The 22,881-nt window shown below is 35.5% G+C and overlaps 1 protein-coding gene across 1 annotated transcript in view; it reads right to left on the reverse strand.

Annotated features, from left to right (window-relative positions):
- Positions 1 to 19,825: 19,825 nt before the first annotated feature.
- KHDRBS2 (KH RNA binding domain containing, signal transduction associated 2) overlaps positions 19,826 to 22,881 on the reverse strand; it is a gene marked incomplete at its 3' end in the record, with an annotated part of 651,690 nt that continues 648,634 nt past the window's right edge. The window contains exon 9 of the mRNA XM_082639746.1: positions 19,826 to 19,923. Within this exon, the coding sequence (XP_082495872.1) occupies positions 19,826 to 19,923 (98 nt within the window). The remainder of the gene's footprint in view (positions 19,924 to 22,881) is intronic.

Raw genomic sequence — 22,881 nt, forward strand, 5'->3', positions numbered from 1 at the left:
TTTCCTGATCTCAGCAGTGCACCAGAAACCTGCGATGTCTGAGCACACCACAACAGGAAGTGTATAACACAGGCCAGCTATCTGACCACAGAAACAAGATTTCAGGAACTCATATCAAATTCAGGAATGAGGTTTGACCTGAAACAGAGTAAGCCTAAGACTCTCAAATATGCTGGTATTTTATTGGAAAAGTAGTTAGAATATTTTCTATACAGTGTAATGTAGCAGATTAATCGAGAAACAATAAAATCTGTGTTGACTGGCCATGCATTGCTTCAACAGTGGGTCTGTGACAAAGAGATATTTCTGGGTCTATTCAATACATTTTAATAATAAAGGTGGACAGAGATAAATTGGACCAAATAGCAGAATCCTTCAAGATGACTACATTCTGTTGAAGAATCCCAACTCTTTGCAAAGTTAAATGAAATTGTTTCTTAAATTAAATCAAGATCAACTGCTGAGGGAGACCTTCAAGATGGCGGAGGAGTAAGACGTGGAGATCACCTTCCTCCCCACAGATACATCATAAATTCATCTAACTGTGGAACAACTCCTACAGAACACCTACTGAAAGCTGGCAGAAGACCTCACACTTCCTCAAAGGAAAGAAACTCCCCACTTACCTGGGTATGGCAAAAGAAGAAAGGAAAAACAAAGACAAAAGAGTAGGGACAGGACATGCACCTCAGTGAGGGAGCTGTGAAGGAGGATAAATTTACACACACTAAGAAGCCCCTTCACTTGCAGACATGGGGGGTGGGGTGGGGGGAAGCTTCAGAGCCACGGAGGAGAGTGCAGCAACAGGGGTGCAGAGGGCAAAGCAGAGAGATTCCCACACAGAGAATGGGTGCCAACCAGCACTCACCAGCTTGAGAGGCTTGTATGCTCACCCGCCAGGGCGGGTGGGGGCTGGGAGCTGAGGCTTGGGCTTCCAAGGAAAGATCCCAGGGAGAGAACTGGGGTAGGCTGCCTGAAGGGGACTAATCCACCACAGCTGTCCGGGAGTGTATCCAGGAAATGTCTGGATCTGCCTAAGAGGCAAGAAACCATTGTTTCAGGGTGCATGAAGAGAGGGGATTCAGAGCACCCCCTAAATGAGCTCCAGAGATGGGTGAGAGCTACGGCCATCAGTGCAGACACCAGATACAGGCACAAAATGCTAAGGCGGCTGCTGTAGTCACCAAGAAGCCTGTGTGCAAGCACAGGTCACTATCTACACCTCCCCTCCCAGGAGCCTGTGTAGCCTCCCACTGCCAGGGTCCCATGATCCAAGGACAACTTCCCCAGGAGAACACATAGTGCACCTCAGGCTGTTCCAACGTCATGGTGGCCTCTGCCACTGCAGGCTTGCCCTGCATTCTGTACCCATTGCTCCCCACCAGCCTGAGTGAGTCAGAGCCCCCTAACCACCTGCTACTTTAACCTAAATCTATCTGAGCGAACAGCCTGCACCCTCAGGTGATGTAAACACACAGGTGGTGCCAAATCAAAAGCTGAAACCCAGGAGCCATTTGAACAAAGAAGAAAAAGGGAAATTTCTCCCAGCAGGCTCAGGAGCAGCGGATTAAATCTCCACAATCAGCTTGATGTACCCTGCATCTCTGAAATACTGTACAGACAATGAATCATCCCAAAATCGAGGCAGTTGACTTTGGGAGCAACTGTAGATTTAGGGTTTGCTTTCTGCCTCCAATTTGTTTCTGGTTTTATTTTTATCTTAGTTTAGTATTTAGAGTTTATTATCACTGGTAGATTTGTTTATTGATTTGGGTGCTCTCTTCCTTTTTTTAATATATATATATATATTTTTTCTTTTTTCTCGTTTTGAGAGTGTGTATGTATATGCTTCTTTGTGTGGTTTTCTCTGTATAGCTTTGCTATTACCATTTGTCTTAAGGTTCTGTCTGTCCTTTTTGTAGTATAGTTTTTAGCACTTGTTATCATTGGTGGATTTGTATTTTGGTTTGGTTGCTCTCTTCTTTCTTTTCATTTATTACTTTTTGATTTTTAAATTTTTAATAATTTTTTTACTTTTTATTTTAATAACTTTATTTTAATTTAATTTTTCTTTCCTCCTTTTTCTTTCTTTCTTTCTTCCTTCCTTCCTTTCTTTCTTTCTCTTTTTCCTCACTTTTCTTTGGAGCCATGTGGCTGACAGTGTCTTGGTGCTCTGGCTAGGAGTCAAGCCTGTGTCTCTGAGGTGGGAGAGCCTAGTTCAGGACTTTGGTCCACCAGAGGCCTCCAGGCTCTACATATTATCAAACAGCAAAAGCCCTCCCAGAGATCTCCATCTCAGTGCTAAGACCCAGGTCCACTCAACGACCACCAAGATACAGTGCTGCACACCCTTTGCCAAACAGCTAGCAAGACAGGAACACAACCCCACTCATCAGCAGAGAGACTGCCTAAAATCATAATAAGGTCACAGACCAAAACACACCACCGGATGCTGTCCTGCCCACCAGAAAGAAAAGATCCAGCCTCATCCAGCAGAACACAGGCACAAGTCCCCTCAACCAGGAAGCCTACAGAAGCCAATGAACAAACCTTAAACACTGGGGGCAGAACCAAAAACAATGGGAAATAAGAACATGCAGCCTGTGAAAAGGAGACCCCAAACACGTAAGTTAAGCAAAATGAGAATGCAGAGAAACACATAGCAGATGAAGGAGCAAGGTAAACACCCACCAGACCAAACAAATGAAGAAGAAATAGGCAGTCTACCTGAAAAAGAATTCAGAGTAATGATAGTAAAGATGGTCCAAAATCTTGGAAATAGAATGGAGAAAACACAAGAAACATTTAAAAAGCAGCTAGAAGAACTAAAGAGCAAACAAACAATGATGAACAACACAATAAATGAAATTAAAAATTCTCTAGAAGGAATCAATAGCAGAATAACTGAGATAGAAGAATGGATATGTGACCTGGAAGATAAAATAGTGGAAATAACTACTGCAGAACAGAAGAAAAAAGGATGAAAAGAATTGAGGACAGTCTTGGAGATCCCTGGGACAACATGAAATGTAACAACATTCGAATTATAGGGGTCCCAGAAGAAGATGAGAATAAGAAATAGACTGAGAAAATACTTGAAGAGATTATACTTGAACATTTCCCTAATATGGGAAAGGAAATAGTCAATCAAGTCCAGGAAGTGCAGAGAGTCCCATACAGGATAAATCCAAGGAGAAACATGCCAAGACACATATTAATCAAACTATCAAAAATTAAATACAAAGAAAAAATACTAAAAGCAGGAAGGGAAAAACAACAAATAATGTAAAAAGGAATCCAAGTAAGGTGAACAGCTGACCTTTCAGCAGAAACTCCACAAGCCAGAAGTGAGTGGCAGTACATATTTAAAGTGATGAAAGGGAAAAACCTACAACCAAGATTACTGCACCCAGCAAAGATCTCATTCAGATTTGACAGAGAAATTAAAACCTTTAGAGAAAAGCAAAAGCTAAGAGAATTCAGCACAACCAAACCAACTTCACAACAAATGTTAAAGGAACTTCTCTAGCCAGAAAGCACAAGACAAAGAAAAGACCTATAATAACAAAGCCACAATAATTAAGAAAATGTTAATACGAACATACATATCAATAATTACCTTAAATGTAAATGGATTAAATGCACCAACCAAAAAACATAGACTGGCTGAATGGATACAAAAACAAGACCCGTATATATACTGTCTACAACAGACCCACTTCAGACCTAGGGACACATACAGACTGAAAGGGAGAGGATGGAAAAAGATATACTATGCTAATGGAAATCAAAAGAAAGCTGGAGTAGCAATTCCCATATCAGACAAAATAGACTTTAAAATAAAGACTATTACTAGAGACAAAGAAGGACACTACATAGTGATCAAGGGATCAATCCAAGAAGAACATAGAACAACTGGAAATATTTATGCACCTAAATATATATGGCAAATGCTAAGAGCCATCGAAGGGGAAATCAACAGTAACACAACCATAGCAGGGGACTTTAACACGCCACTTTCACCAATGGAGAGATCATCTAAAATAAAAATAAATAAGGAAACACAAGCTTTAAATGATACAGTAAACTAGATGGACTTAATTGATATTAATAGGACATCCCATCCAAAAACAACAGAATACACTTTCTTCTCAAGTGCTCATGGAACATTCTCCAGTATAGATCATATCTTGGGACGAAAATCAAGCCTTGGTAAATTTAAGAAAATTGAAATCATATCAAGTATGTTTTGCTACCACAACACTATGAGACTAGATATCAATTACAGGAAAAAAATCTGTAAAAAATACAAACAAATGGAGGCTAAACAATATGCTACTAAATAACCAAGAGATCACTGAAGAAATCAAAGAGGAAATCAAAAAACACTTAGAAACACATGACAATGAAAACATGATGACCCAAAACCTATGGACGTAGCAAAACCGTTCTAAGAGGGAGGATACAGCAATATAATCCTACATCAAGAAACATCTCAAATAAACAACCTAACCTTACACCTAAATTAGCAGAAGGAAAGACATCATGAAGTTCAGATCAGAAATAAATGAAAAAGAATGAAGAAAACAGCAAAGATCAATAAAATGAAAAGCTGGTTCTTTGAGAAGATAAAATTGATAAACCATTAGTCAGACACATCAAGAAAAAAAGGGTGAAGACTCAAATCAATAGAATCAGAAATGAAAAAGGAGAAGTAACACCTGACACTGCAGAAATACAAAGGATCATGAGAGATTACTACAAGCAACTATATGCCCGTAAAATGGACGACCTGGAGAAATGGACAAATTCTTAGAAAAGCACAACCTTCTGAGACTGAACCAGGAAGAAATAGAAAATATGAACAGACCAATCACAAACACTAAAACTGAGACTGTGATTAAAAATCTTCCAACACACAAAAGCCCAGGACCAGATGGCTTCACAGGCGAATTCTATCAACATTTAGAGAAGAGTTAACACCTATCCTTCTCAAACTCTTCCAAAATATAACAGAGAGAGGAACACTCCCAAACTCATTCTACGAGGTCACCATCACCATGATATGAAAACCAGACAAAGATGTCACAAAGAAAGAGACTACAGCCCAATATCACTGATGAACATAGATGCAAAAATCCTCAGCAAAATACTAGCAAACAGAATCCAACAGCACATTAAAAGGATCATACACCACAATCAAGTGGGGTTTATCCCAAGAATGCCAGGATTCTTCAATATATGCAAATCAGTCAATGTCATAAACCATGTTAACAAGTTGAAGGTGAAAAACCATATGATCATCTCAATAGATGCAGAAAAAACTTTTGACAAAATTCAACACCATTTGTGATAAAAACCCACCAGAAAGTAGGCATAGAGGGAACTTATCTCAAAATAATTCAGGCTGTATATGACAAAACCACAGCCAACATCATTCTCAATGGTGAAAATCTGAAACCATTTCCTCACCTTTTCCTCTAAGGTCTGGAAGAAGACAAGGTTGCCCACTCTCACCATAGTTTTGAAAGTTTTTCCACAACAGTCAGAAAAGAAAAAGAAATAAAAGGAATCCAAATTGGAAAAGAAGTAAAACTGTCACTGTTTTCAAATGACATGACACTATACATAGAGAATCCTAAAGATGCTACCAGAAAACTACTAGAGCTAATCAATGAATTTTGTAAAATAGCAGGGTACACAATTAATGCACAGAAATCTCTTGCATTCCTATACACTAATGATGAAAAATCTGAAAGATAAATTAAGGAAAGACTCCCATTTACCATTGCAACCAAGAGAATAAAATACCTAGGAAGAAACTTAAGGACACAAAAGACCTGTATGCAGAAAAGTATAAGATAATGATGAAAGAAATTTAAGAAAATACAAACAGATGGAGGTAATTACCATGTTCTTAGATTGGAAGAATCAACATTGTGAAAATGACTATACTACCCCAAGCAATCTACAGATTCAATGCCATCCCTATGAAACTACCACTGGCATTTTTCACAGAACTCGAACAAAAAATTTCACAATTTGTATGGAAACACAAAAGACCATGAATAGCCATAGTAATCTTCAGAAAGAAAAATAGAGCTTGAGGAATCATGCTCCCAGACGTCAGACTATACTACACAGCTACAGTAATCAAGACAGTATGGTACTGGCACAAAAACAGACAGATAGATCAATGGAACAGGATAGAAAGCCCAGAGGTAAACATATGCACATATAGTCACCTTATTTTTGATAAAGGAGGCAAGTTTATACAATGGAGAAAGGACAGTGTCTTCAATAAGTGGTGCTGGGATAACTGGACAGCTACATGTAAAGGAATCAAATTAGAACACTCCCTAACACCATACACAAAAATAAACTCAAAATGGATTAAAGACCTAAATGTAAGGCCAGACGCTATCAAACTCTTAGAGGAAAACATAGGCAGAACACTCTGTGACATCAATCACAGCAAGATCCTTTTTGATCCACCTCCTAGGGGAATTTAAATAAAAACAAAAATAAATAAATGGGACCTAATGAAACTGCAAAGCTTTTGCATAGCAAAGGAAACCATTAACCAGACAAAAAGACAGCCCTCAGAATGGGAGAAAATATTTTCAAATGAAGCAATTGACAAGGGATTAATCTCAAAACTTACAACCAGCTCATGCAGCTCAATATCAAAAACACAAAGAACCCAACCCCCCAAATGGGCAGAAGACCTAAATAGACATTTCTCCGAAGAAGATATATAGATTGCCAACAAACACCTGAAAGGATGCTCAATGTCACTAATCATTAGAGAAATGCAAATGAAAACTACAATGAAGTATCACCTCACATTGGTCAGAATGTCCACCATCAAAAATTCTACAAACAATAAATTCTGGAGAGGATGTGTAGAAAAGGGAACCCTCTTGCACTGTTAGTGGGAATGTAAATTGATACAGCCACTCTGGATAACAGTATGGAGATTCCTTAAAAAACTAAAAATAGAACTACCATACGACCTAGCAATCTCACTACTGGGCATATATCCTGAGAAACATAATTCAAAATGAGACATGTACCACAATGTTCATTGCAGCTCCATTTACAATAGCCAGGAGATGGAAGCAACCTAACTGTCCATTGACAAATGAAGAAGATGTGACATATATATACAATGGAATATTACTCAGCCATAAAAAGAAATGAAATTGACTTATTTGTAGTGAGGTGGATGGACCTAGAGGCTGTCATACAGAGTGAAGTAAGTCAGAAAGAGAAAAGCAAATACCGTATGCTAACACATATAAATGGAGACAAAAAAAAAAGTTTCTGAAGAACGTTGGAGCAAGGCAAGAATAAAGACACATACGTAGAGAATGGACTTAACGATATGCGGAGGGGCAAGGGTAAGCTAGGACAAAGTGAGAGTGGCATGGACATATATACACTACCAAATGTCAAATAGATAGCTAGTGGGAAGCAGCCGCATAGCACAGGGAGGTCAGCTTGGTGTTTTGTGACCACCTAGAGGGGTGGTATAAGGAGTGTAGGAGGGAGACGCATGAGGGAGGAGTTATGGGGATATATGTATACATATAGCTGATTCACTTTGTTATAAAGCAGAAACTAACACACCATTGTAAAGCAATTACATTCCAATAAAGATTTTCTGAAAAAAAAAGAAAGATCAACTGCTGATCTGTTTAATTTAGATTCAGATAGTCTGGAATCTTTTCCTCAAAACAAGGTGCTTGTTTTCAAATTATGAAATTTCAGTGACTTTTTTGGTCTTTGCAAACAAAGCCAAAATTAGATTTTGAAACTTGCATGGCATTTAAAAATCTCAATTATCCAATATTCATAAAGTCCATTTTTTAAAAAAACGTAAGATGGATGGACGATAATACTCTAATTCTTATCTAGTGGTGGAATAATTACTCATTTTTTTTTGTATTCAAGTTCTTAGAATCAGAGATGCTAAGGAACTGGAGTCACAATCTTGATGTATTATAAATAAAAATTAGAATGCTTCTATTGATTTTTCTTAATTGCACTCCATCCTCTTCCAACTAAAATCAGAAAAATCATTACTTAATTTCAATATTACCAATTTACTGTACACTTTTTTATCCATTAGGCTCTTGGTTTTGAGTAATTTCATATGCATCAGACACCAATATGCTGTTTTTTAAATTATTTAATATTTTGGCATGTTTTTAGGAGAAGGCATCTAATTGTTAATTATTAAAGTTCTTAGTAAATATTTATATATAGGTAAAAGTAAATCTCAAAAATTTTGGTTAATTTAGAATGTGTTTTATTAAAAGATGCTTAATAATTACTTCACATGAGCAGTGTCCTCTCTCATAAAACACGATCTCTCTTCCACCACTGGACACGACCACTAACAAAAATGAGATGGTTAGTTATTTTGGAGAGGTTAATGTTTCAGACCAAGTCATGTGGTTTTGCACAAACTTCTTAACCTGTCGAAGTTTTATTTCCTTATATTTAAAATAAGAATAGGAAAATTTGGCCTGTTTTCTTCATAGAGCTGTTGTGATTATTAAATCAATATTATCTTAATTTTTTTAAGTAGCAATGCATATAAAGGTAGATAGATATACATATGTATGTATGTAAATATAATGTCATACACAATATTAGTATTTTACAAATAAATCAATATAATTTCCATATATCATAAATAGTACATAAGAAATATGATTAGAAAAATATGGAGGCAAATTGATATTTATTCATTTAGTTGTATTTGCTAAATGCCTCCCATCTATTTTGGATCAATATACTAGATTGATTCAAAGATTAAAATGTTAAGCCTTTTCCTTCGAGGGCTTCAATTCTTGCTACAAGAGAGGTAAAGCCTGACTGTTCCTTCCCAAAATATTTCTTGAACATCTTCAAACCACGATGCTGCACTTGATGACAGTTTTTCCTTATGTGGCAGCCAGCAATGCACTTAGCTCTATTTGGCATTAATTGAATATGTTTTAGCTGTAAATTGTCATAAGGCCACTTTCTTTTGAACATATGTAATTTAGTCACAGGCTCTCATTTCTAGTCTCATTTTCAGGTAAAAGTGTTTCCTTGAGGGATATAATTAACTGGTAGATTTAGAAATGGAAAACTATGTGGATTTGGTAAGTCATTTGGATATTACTAAAAATACAAAAACACCTTGGACTTAAATTCTGAAAGAATTAATTAACAGTCTTCTCCTACTTCTGAGCAATCAAATCAACTCATGACCAAGTTTCAATTATTAGTAATTAATGTTTTGATGTCCTATTTTAGATATCTCCCTAATAATTTCTTTTTTTTTTTTTTTTTTTTTTTTGCGGTATGCGGGCCTCTCACTGTTGTGGCCTCTCCCGTTGCGGAGCACAGGCTCCGGACGCGCAGGCTCAGCGGCCATGGCTCACGGGCCCAGCCGCTCCGCGGCATGTGGGATCCTCCCGGACCGGGGCACGAACCCGTATCCCCTGCATCGGCAGGCGGACTCTCAACCACTGCGCCACCAGGGAGGCCCCCTAATAATTTCAATACAAGAAACAAACAATTCTTATTGAGAAAACATATGCTTCCAACAGGGTCTATTGTTTTACTCATAGTAGATAGTATACCACACTACAGATTTCTTAAAATATAGGTTGAAAGACAGTATCCCTCAAACATCAATATGTTTTGGAGCAATGTGATAAAACTATTTTGGTATACCCTTGAATTATAGATTTAGTATTTTTTAAATATCTCTGAACAATTCTAAAGCTCCATATATGTAATTTGTAATTTTCTAAAAGCACAAACTGGTACAAATTTTTGTTCTTTACTCAACATTGGACATGTAGAAATTTTCTTGAAGTGGTTAAAAAAAAAAAAAAAAAAAAAAAAAACCTCTGCTGGTGCAAGTGAAGGGAAAATGCAATAGTCCACAAGGTTGACTGTTCTGAGACAGACAACAGACATTTCAGACACATACAATAGCTAAGTATTCTGTATTTGCTGTAGAAGCAAGGCAAGTAATTTCTAAAGTTACTGCCTTATGTGATAAGTTGCACATGATTGTGACTTATGAGAATTTTCAGATGTCAAGACACTCCATTCTTTAAGGTTATAAGGGGTGGGTTATCTTTTGTTTTTCATGTTGCTACCTGTTTTGTCATAGCACTTCTAATGGGTCTTTCTCAGCCTTTCACCTACATTTCTTTCTAAATCTATTTTTTCCTTATTCTCATGTTCATTTTCATTTTTGTAACCTATTATTAAGTTTAATAAAATATAAATACATTATACATTTAAATGGTATATATCATCTACATAGGACAAGACATAGTAAAGGAAAACTACATTTTATTTTTGCAATCACACAGATTGAGATAAATCAATACAATAGAGCATGCTGTTAGTAAACAAGTAAGTGACCATGACTATTTTTCTAGACATATATTTTTCCAGTTTATTTTCATTTTTCATTGAAGTTTTATGTCAGCCTCCATGAAGGCTACATTCTATATTTAGATACACATAACTTCCGTTTAATCAATGGTAAGATGTGCAAATAAATATAGTCAGGCACAACCTATATAAACTCAAGGTTATTATGCAAGACACACTTTTTAGATTATTCGGGAAAAAGAGATATTCTGAATATTTTGGCTTATGCATATAGAGCATTTAGAAATTTATCATCAGACTTCAAATTTAGTACTGATCTTGGCAGTATTCATAGTAAAAGGGTTTATTTTAATTCCTTTTTACTAGCTTGATGAATGAATTACATATCTGCATTTTGGTTTCCTCTAAAATTTAGTTTACTACATAAAATGTGATCAAAGTCAGAAGGGACAGTAGAGTGTAGGAGTTGAGGATGAAGTCTCTGGGTTTAGAGTGCAAGCCACTGGCCAGTGTGACCTTCAGTGGGTTACTTTGCCTCTCAGACTCGGTGTCCTCATTCAGAAAATGAGAATGCCCTAGAACTTATATCATAGGGTTGTTGAGAAAATATATGAAGTAATTCCTAAAAATACAGTGTTTGACGTGTATTATGTATCCATTCCACTTTTGCAAATACCTCTTTATTCACATTATTCTTACTATTGAAACAGTTATACAAACATGGCTAGTCTTTTGTTTTTAGCTGTATTTCAATGTGAGCAATATATATAGTGCAACATTATAATGATTCTTGTGTATAAACATATAATACATGTTATGAAGATACCCAATACATGCTTCCTTATGACTATAATGATGAGCATTTTTAAAACTGTGTTCTAAAGCCTACATTATCTGGTTTCAGTAAAGAATATTTTTAAAATGTCTAAGCTGCAAATTGATTTCAGTAATATGAATATATTTATGGATTAAACTAGCTTCTATTTACACATTTGATACATACCATGAAGATAGTTTAAAGTTAAAATTTTTAGTCAAGGAAAAATACCTTGGGAAAGAATATTAACTAAATTTGTGGAAGATATATGTATGATTTTTCTTTACATGCCTCACAGTTCTATGAGTAGGTACTACTATTATTATTATTTTACCCATTTTACCTGCAAGAAAACTGAAACTCAAAAAGTGAAAGTAAGTTTGCTTACACTCTAGAGCATGTGCCGTGGGTTAACATTTCATAGAGTAAAAATACAACCTTTATTCTCCACACAAATCAACCTTATAGAAATGGGTCACTTTTTCACAAAATAACAAAATTCATCTCACCTCTGAAAATTAAAATGGCAGTTCTGTATAAAGCAGAATCTCACTGCAAATGAATAAATAAGTAACAAGCAGTTGAGGAATGGAGGAAGGAAAGAAGGGAAAGAAGATGAAGAAAATCAGAAGGAATACAAACCAACATATTAACAGAGTTATCTCTGAGGAGTAAGATTATAGAATTTTGATTTTTACATCACATATTTACATTATACAGTATAAATTTTTAACCCTGAATATGGATTAATTTTGTAATTTAAAAAAGGAGACAGTATTTTAAAAAAAAGAACCCCTTCCCCCAAATTACCAATTCACTGGCAATCCTGCCAGATTGTAAGACAACCATTATTTGTACCTGAATGGTTTACTCACAAGAAATGAAGAAAGGTCTTTAAGAAGTTAAACCAATTTGTACTTTGTTTGAGGTTATCAGTAATTAAAGGGTTTCAGAGAAGTTTATCTGATGGATTACTTATTTTAAAAACTATTGCCTTAAAAGAAGGCAACATACCTAATATTAGTTCTAAATAAGTATTGGTCAATAAATACATTTATATTCTTAAACGTCCAACAAGAAAATGGAAAGAAACAGTTTAAAAATTCAGCATTAATTCCATTATGAAGATTATCTTTATGCAACATGTAAATATAATCTTCCCTTCTTAAGGACGTTTAAAACAAAACTGGTTTCCTTCCAGTCACAGACACTATGAACTGATCTTTGTGAATTCCATTAAGAGGATTATTTATTTATTATTTTAAGGTTTATATTTTGGAATAGAGAACTTAGACTAATTGAAGACATTTTCTTACCTATTGCATTGCCTTATATATTACAGCTAAGAAATCAAGATTTTGTGACCAGTAGGTTATAAATAAATGTTATTACTTTTCTGTTTTAATTAAATGTGATTTTGTTTTCTTTTCAAACTTTATGGTTTACAATGGGCATGCACTAGTTTAATAATTAACACAACATTTTTTAATGTGATGGCCCTGTTGTATAGATTGGACAGCACTCCCTTCCCTAGAGTCATCAATTAATTGTTTTTCTCTTTGTCTTCTCACATCCCATGTACTGTTGGGAAAATGACAGAGACTTGGAGAAGGAAGGGGTGAGATGATATCAAAAAAGGTTGAAAAATGTCCTGATGTCAAAAAAGGCAGGCTGTAAGGTCAGAATACAGGAAATGTGGTGCCCCTTTGTGACGGCAGACAGAGACTGAGACAGGAGGGAGGGAACATTTTCCTGCTGGTGGAAGTCATCCTGAGAGGCATCTAGGTGACAGGAAACCTGTGTCTAGTGGTGACATTTGCTTCCAGAGAGGTTCTAGGAGGAGGATCCAAGAGTCTCCAAATTTCTCTTGGAAATAGATCATTCTCTATATCCCACTGTGAAGTATAAAATATGATGAAACAGAAACTTGAACAAAATAAGTGTTTAGTAGTTTGTTACCAATTTTTAAGATAGCTCATTCTGTACTTGTTTTTGGTAAAGGCAGAGAAGCTAACTGTTGTTAAGTCATCCAGTAGTGTATGAATCAGACAACTTCCTCTCCTATTTTCTCAACTTCTTTCACAGTAAAGTGTAAGAGACTGAGATATAAAACAGCATATCAAGCAGAGTGACCTTATTACCCACTGTAAATAATCTTTTGAGTACCAATTAATCAATTCTAAGTAAAGAGACTAGAAAATTAATCTTCATGATGGATATTGAAGACCCATGCCTGCCAGTCAACAAGAACAACTATCTTACTGTTAACTCAGATATTTTAATAGAAAACTAGAATGTCCAGGAAAATGCCACACATTATATTGACAAGAGGAAATGCTTTGTTTTAAAATATTTAACATTGAGTTATAGCTTCACTTTGTGTTCTTAATACATGACTGCATGGTTTATACAAAGATATTTCTGATTTGAATTGACTCTCATACTTTAAAGCAGAGTTCTGATTTACAGACTGAAGAATAAAAGCCTGAAATTTATTTTATGCTTATTTAACCACGTGAGGGTTTTTTTAATGTTAAAATAGAACTTAGATTATAAATGAATCCATTTGTTCTACAAAAGACTGTAGCATTCACCTCTATTTTCTATGATGGAACTTTTGACAGAATGACAAATTTGAGGAAAGATCAAAGTAGATGAACTTCAAACTAAAATATTTTATCATATATATATATATATATATATATATATATATATATATATATATATATATATATATATATATATATTTAGTGAGGATTAATCAAGTTGCTACAGAACAGAAATTATGCTATGGCTACCTGAGATTTTAGATTCATTTTTTAAAATACATCTTTATTGGAGTATAATTGCTTCACAATGCTATGCTAGTTTCTGTTGTACAACAAAGTGAATCAACCACATGCATTCATATATCCCCATATCCCCTCCCTCTTGAGCCTCCCTCCCACCCTCCCTATCCCACCCCTCTATGTTGTTGCAAAGCACCGAGCTGATCTCCCTGTGTTATGAGTCAAATTCATTAAAAGTTGGAAATCATGATACATTTTGGAAAATGTATGGGTTATAAAATTTTGTTTTAAATATTGGTTTTCCTATATACTAGTAGTGTGACATTAGCTAAGCCTCTGAACTTCAACTTCCTCTTCTGTAAAACAGGGTTAACTGTGCTTCCTTTGAAAGCTTGTTGTAAGGATTACAGGGGTTCCATGTATGTCTTTATGTGAAAATTCCAGTACCTTGACTGGTATGTATGCTCAGAAAACTGATGGCTTCATTATTACTATTGTTGTTATTATTCTTTGGCCGCATACAGAGCACAAATAATGTAATCAGTTTTGTAAATTTCCATTCAATTGGATATTTGCAATTATTCACTGCATAATTTTTTGCAGTAAAAATTAAACCTTTCAATGGAATCTGCAAGAGTGGCAAACAGGTGAAGTTTTCAGTTAACAGTTTTTTGATATTGAAAAAAATACTTGATATTCAACCAACTTGACAGATTACTGATCACTGTTTTGTATTCCCTTTAAAACCCCCCAAAATAGACAAACTTCTCTATTATATTAACCAAGAGACACAGAGATAAAGATATAAAGAACATGGTATATAATTAAAGGGTTACATTTTTAAGGGACATTTGTGGTTTCAAAGTACAAGCCTATATATTTTTAAGTGAAAAACTAAAGAAACAAGAGTAATATTTTAATAATATAGTTTAAAAAGCAATTTCCTTTAAAGGAATTCATGAAAACCTTTAACATGTCATTCTGTGACAAATTTATTTAACAACTGTTAGTGCTTCAATTGTGATTAAGCTAAATGGCCTTAGTTCCATTAATATACTGAAAGTGAAAATTATCTAAATATTAAAAATAAGACCTAAAAGTACTATTTGTTCTGGTAAATGGCATCAAACTGATTCTGATTTAATCATACTGGAGTGTAGTAAAAGTTTTTGGACATATATAAGCAGCAATAAAGTCTTTCTTACTCACTAATGTCTACTGTCCAAACTAGCAACCTTTGTTGAGTTCTCTGTTGTCATAGGATCATTATAGTATACCAAGAGCTACAGCATTATCTGAAAGAATGTCTGGAGTATGCACACGAATAACATCAACTGTAATTTAAAACCTTATGCCATGTAACTTGCACAGGTGAATGTCAGACATGAGAATATCTATACAGACACTGGCTCTAGAACTGGCATGGTACCTGTTTCTGCCATCTTTGGGAGCCAGCATTTTGAAATTAGTTAGAGGGGACATGATTTCATGAAGGGATCCAATGGGACCAGTGTCACTGACAAGAGAAGAAAGCTCCCTCCAACTGACCAAATGTTCACTGTTGGGGCCACACTGAACAGTTTTCATTCTATCAGAGTTTTCTGCTGAGAGGCCACTAACTGAGGGAAATTCTCACTCCTGTTGCCAGAGAAACCTACTGTATTCACTTCTGATTATTTTATGAGTCGGGAAAGTTATGAAATAAATGACTGCAATGTATATATAATTATATTTTTCTATACCTCAACTTGATTTCAATCTCAAGTTCCCATACTGCCAGTGGAGAAAAATTATCTCAGCCAGTTCAGATTAATTTTGGTCACGGGTTCCCTTGTCAACTCAGGAATTTATTTTTCTCCTCTCTCTTTTTCTGGGTTGGATTTAAATTTTGGAACTGTTGGTAGCAGGGAGCAGCTGACCTTCTCACCTCTCCACATATACATCTGCATTCTGGTCAGTGTTGGTCCAAGCTGATGCTACTGCTCCCTCCCCTGCCTTCCTGCAGAGGTGACTGTGAGTGGCTCTCTGTTACATCTGCTCCACTTGTGCCAGCATGGAAAAACATTCTATAAAAGCATTTTTTTTCTACAGAATTGCACCTAGAACACACTGAGGTGGGGGAATTCAGTGAAGCCTCCCCAGGCTCCACTTTAGACAAATATTCCCTCTGTGTTCTAAGCATATGGGAGGCTTTTATTGGATAATTGATTTAGTGTACAGACTCAGACTCAAGACCACATTAATGTCTTACACTAATATCTTAGATATTTTTACCTCTTGAGATTTCTTCTCAGCCTGAACAATGTTTATCTTGTAGATATATGGAGGCAGGTGGACAGGAGTTTTTATTTATTTATTTTTGGATAGGAGTCTTTTAAATCTACTGTTTTATGTCCTACTCAGAACCTACTCAAAATACAAGCTTTTGAAACTCAAAATCCCCTTTCTCACAAATCGTTGTTATTGAACTTCAAAAATTCTTAATTTAAACTTAATAGTCAAGAATATTCTCTTCTCTTATTCAGCACTGGTGTTTCTGCTGTGATAGCCCTGCCCTGAGTTAATGCATTGAAAGATCGAGTCTGAATGGTGAGAGGCCCATGGGTTATAAAGCAACAATAACAGCAATGATAAAATAATTACAATGGACACAAAAACATAGAAATTAATATATCAAAATAGTAACAAACTGCGACTGATTTCTCTGTCATTGCTATACAAGATCAAGCTTATTGTTTAAAAAGGATCAAAGGAGAATAGTAAGCAGGATACCTGGATTACAGGTTCTTTCTCCCCTTGGAGCCTGCTTCCTGAACTGTTTGGACTCCAAGACCTGACTCAGCCTGTTCTCTTCCCCAGGCGGTCCTCCCCTCCACCTCCATGCATAAGCTGCCCCTCTCAGTCCATGGTTCCCTCAGTCTCTTGCCTCCCTCTAGTCATGAGGAATCTCCAGGATCTCTCATCTCTCTCCTATGGTATTTGTTTAACTCTACACTGTATCAGGGATATCTGTGTAGTGATAAGAGGACCAGACCTAGAAAGAGAAAACTTGGATTTTATCCCTGTTTCAAACATCCTAACAAGACCATTTCATTTCTCAAGTCTGTCTGTGGATCTCATAACTGCCCTTGCATTGTTTTCAGTATGAAGTTTATTGGCTAAAGTTTTCAACTCCTTGTGTATAGAAATCAAGTTTCAGTTTCCAATAGTGCTTTGTACTTAGTAAATATTTGTTGAATCAAATAGAATGGCAGATGAGAAACAAGGAATTTACTGATAAATCTAATGGGATAAATGGGGAAAATAATGGTAAGTTTATTTTAGTTGACTAAATAAATATCATCTTATTGACAGAGGGTAGACAAGGGGTTGGTTATGGGGCTCCCTTTCCCATCCCCTCCATCTCAGTCAACAATTGTGATTTCCTTTTCTTACATCTGTAGAATAAAAGTTTTAATACTCTTTCTCTGCACAATTAAGAAGAGGTAATATATAGTAGTTCATTGCAAGGAAAAGGGCTGCAGATTAACTATAAATTCACCTTTCTGAATAAGCTCAGAAAGCCTTGCCAGGTAAATACCTAGTTAGATCACTTTCTTTAAAAGAAGATATAAATAACTCAGTTTCTAGACAACAATCTAAACCTTTTTAGTATTTCAACAAGTGGCATTTGGTGTTTTAGCTTACTACATAGCTTCATGTTGCTAAAGATTATCTATCTATGTCAAGATAAAAATAAGCTTACCTCTCTCATTCTTAGCCCATCACACCTGCTACTCAATTATGTGCTCTTTGCTTGTGGGTACCTGAAATAGTAAGAAAGAATAGAAAACAAATTAAATGTAATTCAATAGCATTTTGTGAAAGGCAAATATTACAAATTTAATTGATGACAGACACACACATCATAAAACTATTAGCATGCAACTCCAGCTGCAAAAACTGAACAACAATATGCCTAAACTGGTTAGCAGCAAAAAAGTAAACCAATTACGTTGACAAAAGCCACCATAAACAAAAAAACTGTATTTAAAAGATGAACAGGTTTGGCATTCATCCCTACCATCGAGTCTTTCACTTTCTTTTTTCCATCAAAATTTAGCTTACGTTTGATGTTAGCAAGAATTGCATTACTATTATCGCTAATTTTAGTTCTGTTTATTACCTTGAGGGTTATATATTGTAAAATAATTTTGGTGCCTCTAGTTAATCTTAATTAGTTGTTTTAATAACCTATAGACCTATTTGTTATGTTTTTGTAGGTTTACTTTTTTAACTATCAGGAACTTAATAACTGAGAATAGTTAACATTACTGTTGCATAGGCAAAATTACAGAGTTACTATTAGTGTTACCTGTTTAACGTTTAGTCATCCTTTGAGTCCTGCGACATATTTCCTTAACAATCATCAGCCATCAAGTCTGATAGTCTCAAAAGAATTATCAGCCCTCTAAACTGCCTTCAAGGGCGGTGATATTTAGCACTGAAAATTACAAATAAAGTTTTTGAGGTTGAATAGCAATAACTGGCCAGTGACACTGATGATTTGTTTGTCAAAACAAATTGTTATAAACTACGCAAATGAAGTCCACACACTCCTTTGAGTGAAAATAAAGTGAATCTACACGATGCTTACATGTTGGATGGGATATTTAATGTGCGGGAAACTCAAAGGTTGAAGAACTAGGCATTTAGACAGTGGTAAGTGGTAATCTTACCTCTTTATACTCCATTACTCTTTCTCACGGGAGACATGCTAATGCAAACAAGTCAACCAGAATTTGTGTTTAGCAAGATAAAGCTTAGAGGATAGTTTAAAATCCATTTATTATTCTAAATCCATTTTTCCCATTAACATGTTATACATTAGTGTTTACTAACCATGATTCATGTAACAGTTTAGTTTGTTAACTTTTTAATTATTTAACAACCATAAGTTATTAATACACTTTTAAAGTATTACACAAATATCTTAAAACAGGCTTGGGTTCATTTTTGTAATTTTTAAATAGAAAACATTTTAGGCATCTCTTGAAAAAGAAATAAAGCAGGCATTTAAAGCTAGAAAACAAGTAATTCCAAATTTAGTTTTTTACAAAAGTTTTCAGCTTTATTGACAAATTATGGCAAACATATTTGACAAAGTGTGGTTTCCTATTTAGAGCAGCTTACACATGGAACTTTATGTGTGTGTGTGTTTTTTTCTTTTTTAACAAATACAGGTTAAAACACTAAACAAATTCAGTTAGCTACATACATACAGTAGCTACTTGTTTTCAACCCCATTAAAACAGCATTTAAAATTAAATTTACAAACTTAATATCAAACAGCTTCATCTAACTAACAGATATTAAAAGACAGGTTAAAACATCTTATCTATAACTTTATTATAGCTAGTTCAAATATCGTGTTACAGTTTTTTAGCAACCCTAAACAAAGTTTTTGCTAGTTGATTGAGACTCAAAATCTGTTAACAGATTCATGCTCTTTCTTTAAAAAAAAAAAGAGAGAGAAAAAAAAAGGATTACACACAACAATGAAAACAACCAAGAGAATATCATCCTACTGAATCGTTTATAGACAATGCTTGCCAATGCTTTTTTTAGTCTGTTTTATAAAATAATACTAGTGTCAGTGTCACGCCAACAGTATCAGGGAAATACAAGAAATATATGGGAGCAATCATGAGCAGTTATCCCTAGAATAGGAACAAAAAAAAGGACTATTACTTGTCATGTTGCTGTTTATGTGGAGACCATAGGTTATGAATTGTCTTTGAGGTGAGGTCACAGACGAGGAGAGCCCTCAGTATCTACTATAGGGGTGCTCCCTGTATCCCCCTCGGGCTGACCTTGGTGGTGGTGCCTTCAGGCTGGAGCGGGTCATGGCCCATTCTTCTGGTGCTAAGAACAAGAGAAAGACAGTAGCATTCACTTGGCTTCACAGTTATCAAAAACAGTTGTTTAAGATGCAATAGCCGAAACGAGAATAAAGGATCTTAACACTGAGGGCTCTAGACTTACTACATTTTCCATATGGTAAGATCATACAAAAAAGTATATATTTTGAAATACAGCCACTTGGAATTAAACTTGCAGGGCATTTTTCAAAGAAGAGAAAGTTAAAGTCCATTTATTATGTGTTAATTAGAAAGAGGGGCATCAAGGTAAACCGCTCCTCCCTAATCCTTTGCACAGACTCCTAAAAGAAACTGGATATAGGAAACCTGTGGTTCTTAGCCCTTGATTAACATAGGAATCACCTGGGAATCTTGAAACCAAACCAAACCAAACCAAAAATGACTAATGCCTATTCTCTATCTCCCAAACCAAATGATTAGAAACTCTACAGGTTGAGACCTAGGGTTTGGTATTTTGTCAGTGCTTCCCTAGATGACTCAGGGTCCAGCGTTGAGGTTCACTGTGCTAACCTATCCAAGTCAGTGAGAGAGAAGATGATATGGAGTAAATTTTCAGTAGCAAAATCAGTAAAGAAAAATCTTCTATCAGTTTTTCGAAAAACAAGTTGGAAAATAAAGAGGTATTCGTACACTAGGAAGATTCCTCATTTACCTGTTAATTTGACTTCCAGTAACCTCAGTGCTCTGGGACCTGGCCAACAGACAAGAAACAAACAGCCAACCTTTTGAATGTTGTGGAAAATAGCTTTTTTAAAATCTATGTACGCAGAAGGGAAATGTAGTGCTCCTTCAAAGGGCCAAGGGGTTTATGGTGACTTCAGTGGTTCCAGAAACTAGGTTATCTGGGTCTTTCAATCAGAAAGAATTCAGTTCTTCATTAGAAATCAGATTTTATGCATTGGGCTATGGAGGGAGGAAGTATGGATATAAGAAAAGGGATTACTAGAAATAGACACACTGACATTGAAAGCTGATATACAAGGTGGTGGTAATGGAAATAACTGTAAAATCACTGTAGATTGAGGCCACTGATGTAAGGCATATGCCCCTGGATAGCTCAAGTGCCTCTAAGAATGTTTTTAACAAAAACAATAAGAAAAATTTAAATTGTACTTACTATACTATAAGGAAAGGAATAATGATCTATAATATAGAACAATAAACAAAAGTTGGATCAATATAGGGGAAAATAGCATTAAAGGGGTGAACATTAGGTTTCTGAGGATATCCTTCATCAGGATACCTTTATTACAAATGATATCTGATGATAAATGAAAAATTACATCTCTTTCACTATTTAAGGTACATGCTTATGATTATTTCAATATATGATAGGACACAAAATAGAAGTGAGATCCTAAATAAATATGAGAAGTGTTACCTTCAGTCAGAATACAGATCTACTTAGACCAGGGGTTGGCAAACGAAGGCCTTTGAGCCAAATTTGGCCAGTCGCCTGTTTTTGTAAATGAAGTTTTACTGGAATACAGGTATGCTTACTTATTAACATATTGTATGTGGCTGCCTTCACTCCATAAAGGAAGACTTGAGTAATTGTAACAAAGACCATACTGCCTGCAAAGCCTAAAGTATTTACACTCTGGGATTTTACAAGAAAAGTTTACAGGACCCGCTCTAGATCATGTTGTCTTTTCTGGTGGGAGATTGTAGATGTTGGTCTTTTTCATGTGATCTCTTGAAGACAGTAATTTACTCCTAAGCTGCTAGTCTTTCTCAACAGAGACATTTTGGAGAAGAATTTTATGTATGTACTTGACTGGAAATAAAGAAAAGTTTCTTTGATGTACTGGAAGGGAAAACGGATCTTGTTTGCAAGCTAGAAAGTGCCTTGTCAGCCTTATATAATATGAATTTTACACTTTGTCTATGAATAATCAAGAATATGTCAGTGCCCTCATTCTCTTGGAGGTAAAATCTACCCCGTTTTATTACTTATTTTTAACAAAGGGAATGCACCACTTTTTGCTTCATTTGTTCTAGAGTGTTAAAGATCCCTGGGTTGCAATCTATGGGCTTTAGGAGCTGCAATAATATAGGTTTCAAGTTTTCCCAGGGGATGGAAGTCCTGGATTGTTTCTTAGATGCTGAATGTTCCTGCAAAACAGTGAAACAACAGCAGGCAGAGCGACAGCCATACCTGTCACATCTACTCCCAGATTTGTTGGAACTTTTAAACTGGCATAATCTTGGGGACTTGCCACAGCAAATGTGTTTAACGAAAACTCACTGACTTGGTTTTATTTGACTTTATCTAAAACTCCAGGGCAGCAAATTGATGGACTAAAACCTTACATTTTTTAACTGTTGACCAACATTAAAATGGGGAATGACACTGTTAACTGCTGTATCCCCAGCACCTGGAAAAATATGCAGTGCATAGCGGATCACATAATCCACTAAATGTGGGAACTAGGAGACATAAAGAGCTTCCAATGACAACCTTAAAAACACTAACAGTTGAGCTGAAGAAATGCAACATTAATTTTTAAAGTTCTATAAATAGGAATCTTATATACTCGTTATAAAGTCAGACTTCTTACTCACGAGGGTTAGTTAGCTAAGTATCCAAAGTATTTCACTATTAGATTCAATGAAACAATCATAACGGAGTCCTATTACAAAAAGTGTTAAAAACGTTTTTCATTGCATAAAAATATGCTCTTTCACAATTCTCTATTGGTATGTGAATTAACACTATGCTCTTTCCTCCTTGCTGAAGGCTAGGAAAATGGGAAATACTATTAGGCCAGCATAATAGTGATACTGAGCAGGGCCCTGTGGGGCTCCTGTGCACAAAAGCCTTTTGTGTCCCCCATTTGTTTGACTACAAGAAATAGGCTTCATTCAGCCTCCATGGCCTTCACTGAGTTCCAAAGGGCAGATTCAGGCAGTTGTTAATTAGGGAAGGGAGAGGATGTAG

The sequence above is a fragment of the Mesoplodon mirus genome (assembly GCF_964341445.2).
Source record: "Mesoplodon mirus genome assembly, chromosome: 12".
NCBI lineage: Eukaryota > Metazoa > Chordata > Mammalia > Artiodactyla > Ziphiidae > Mesoplodon > Mesoplodon mirus.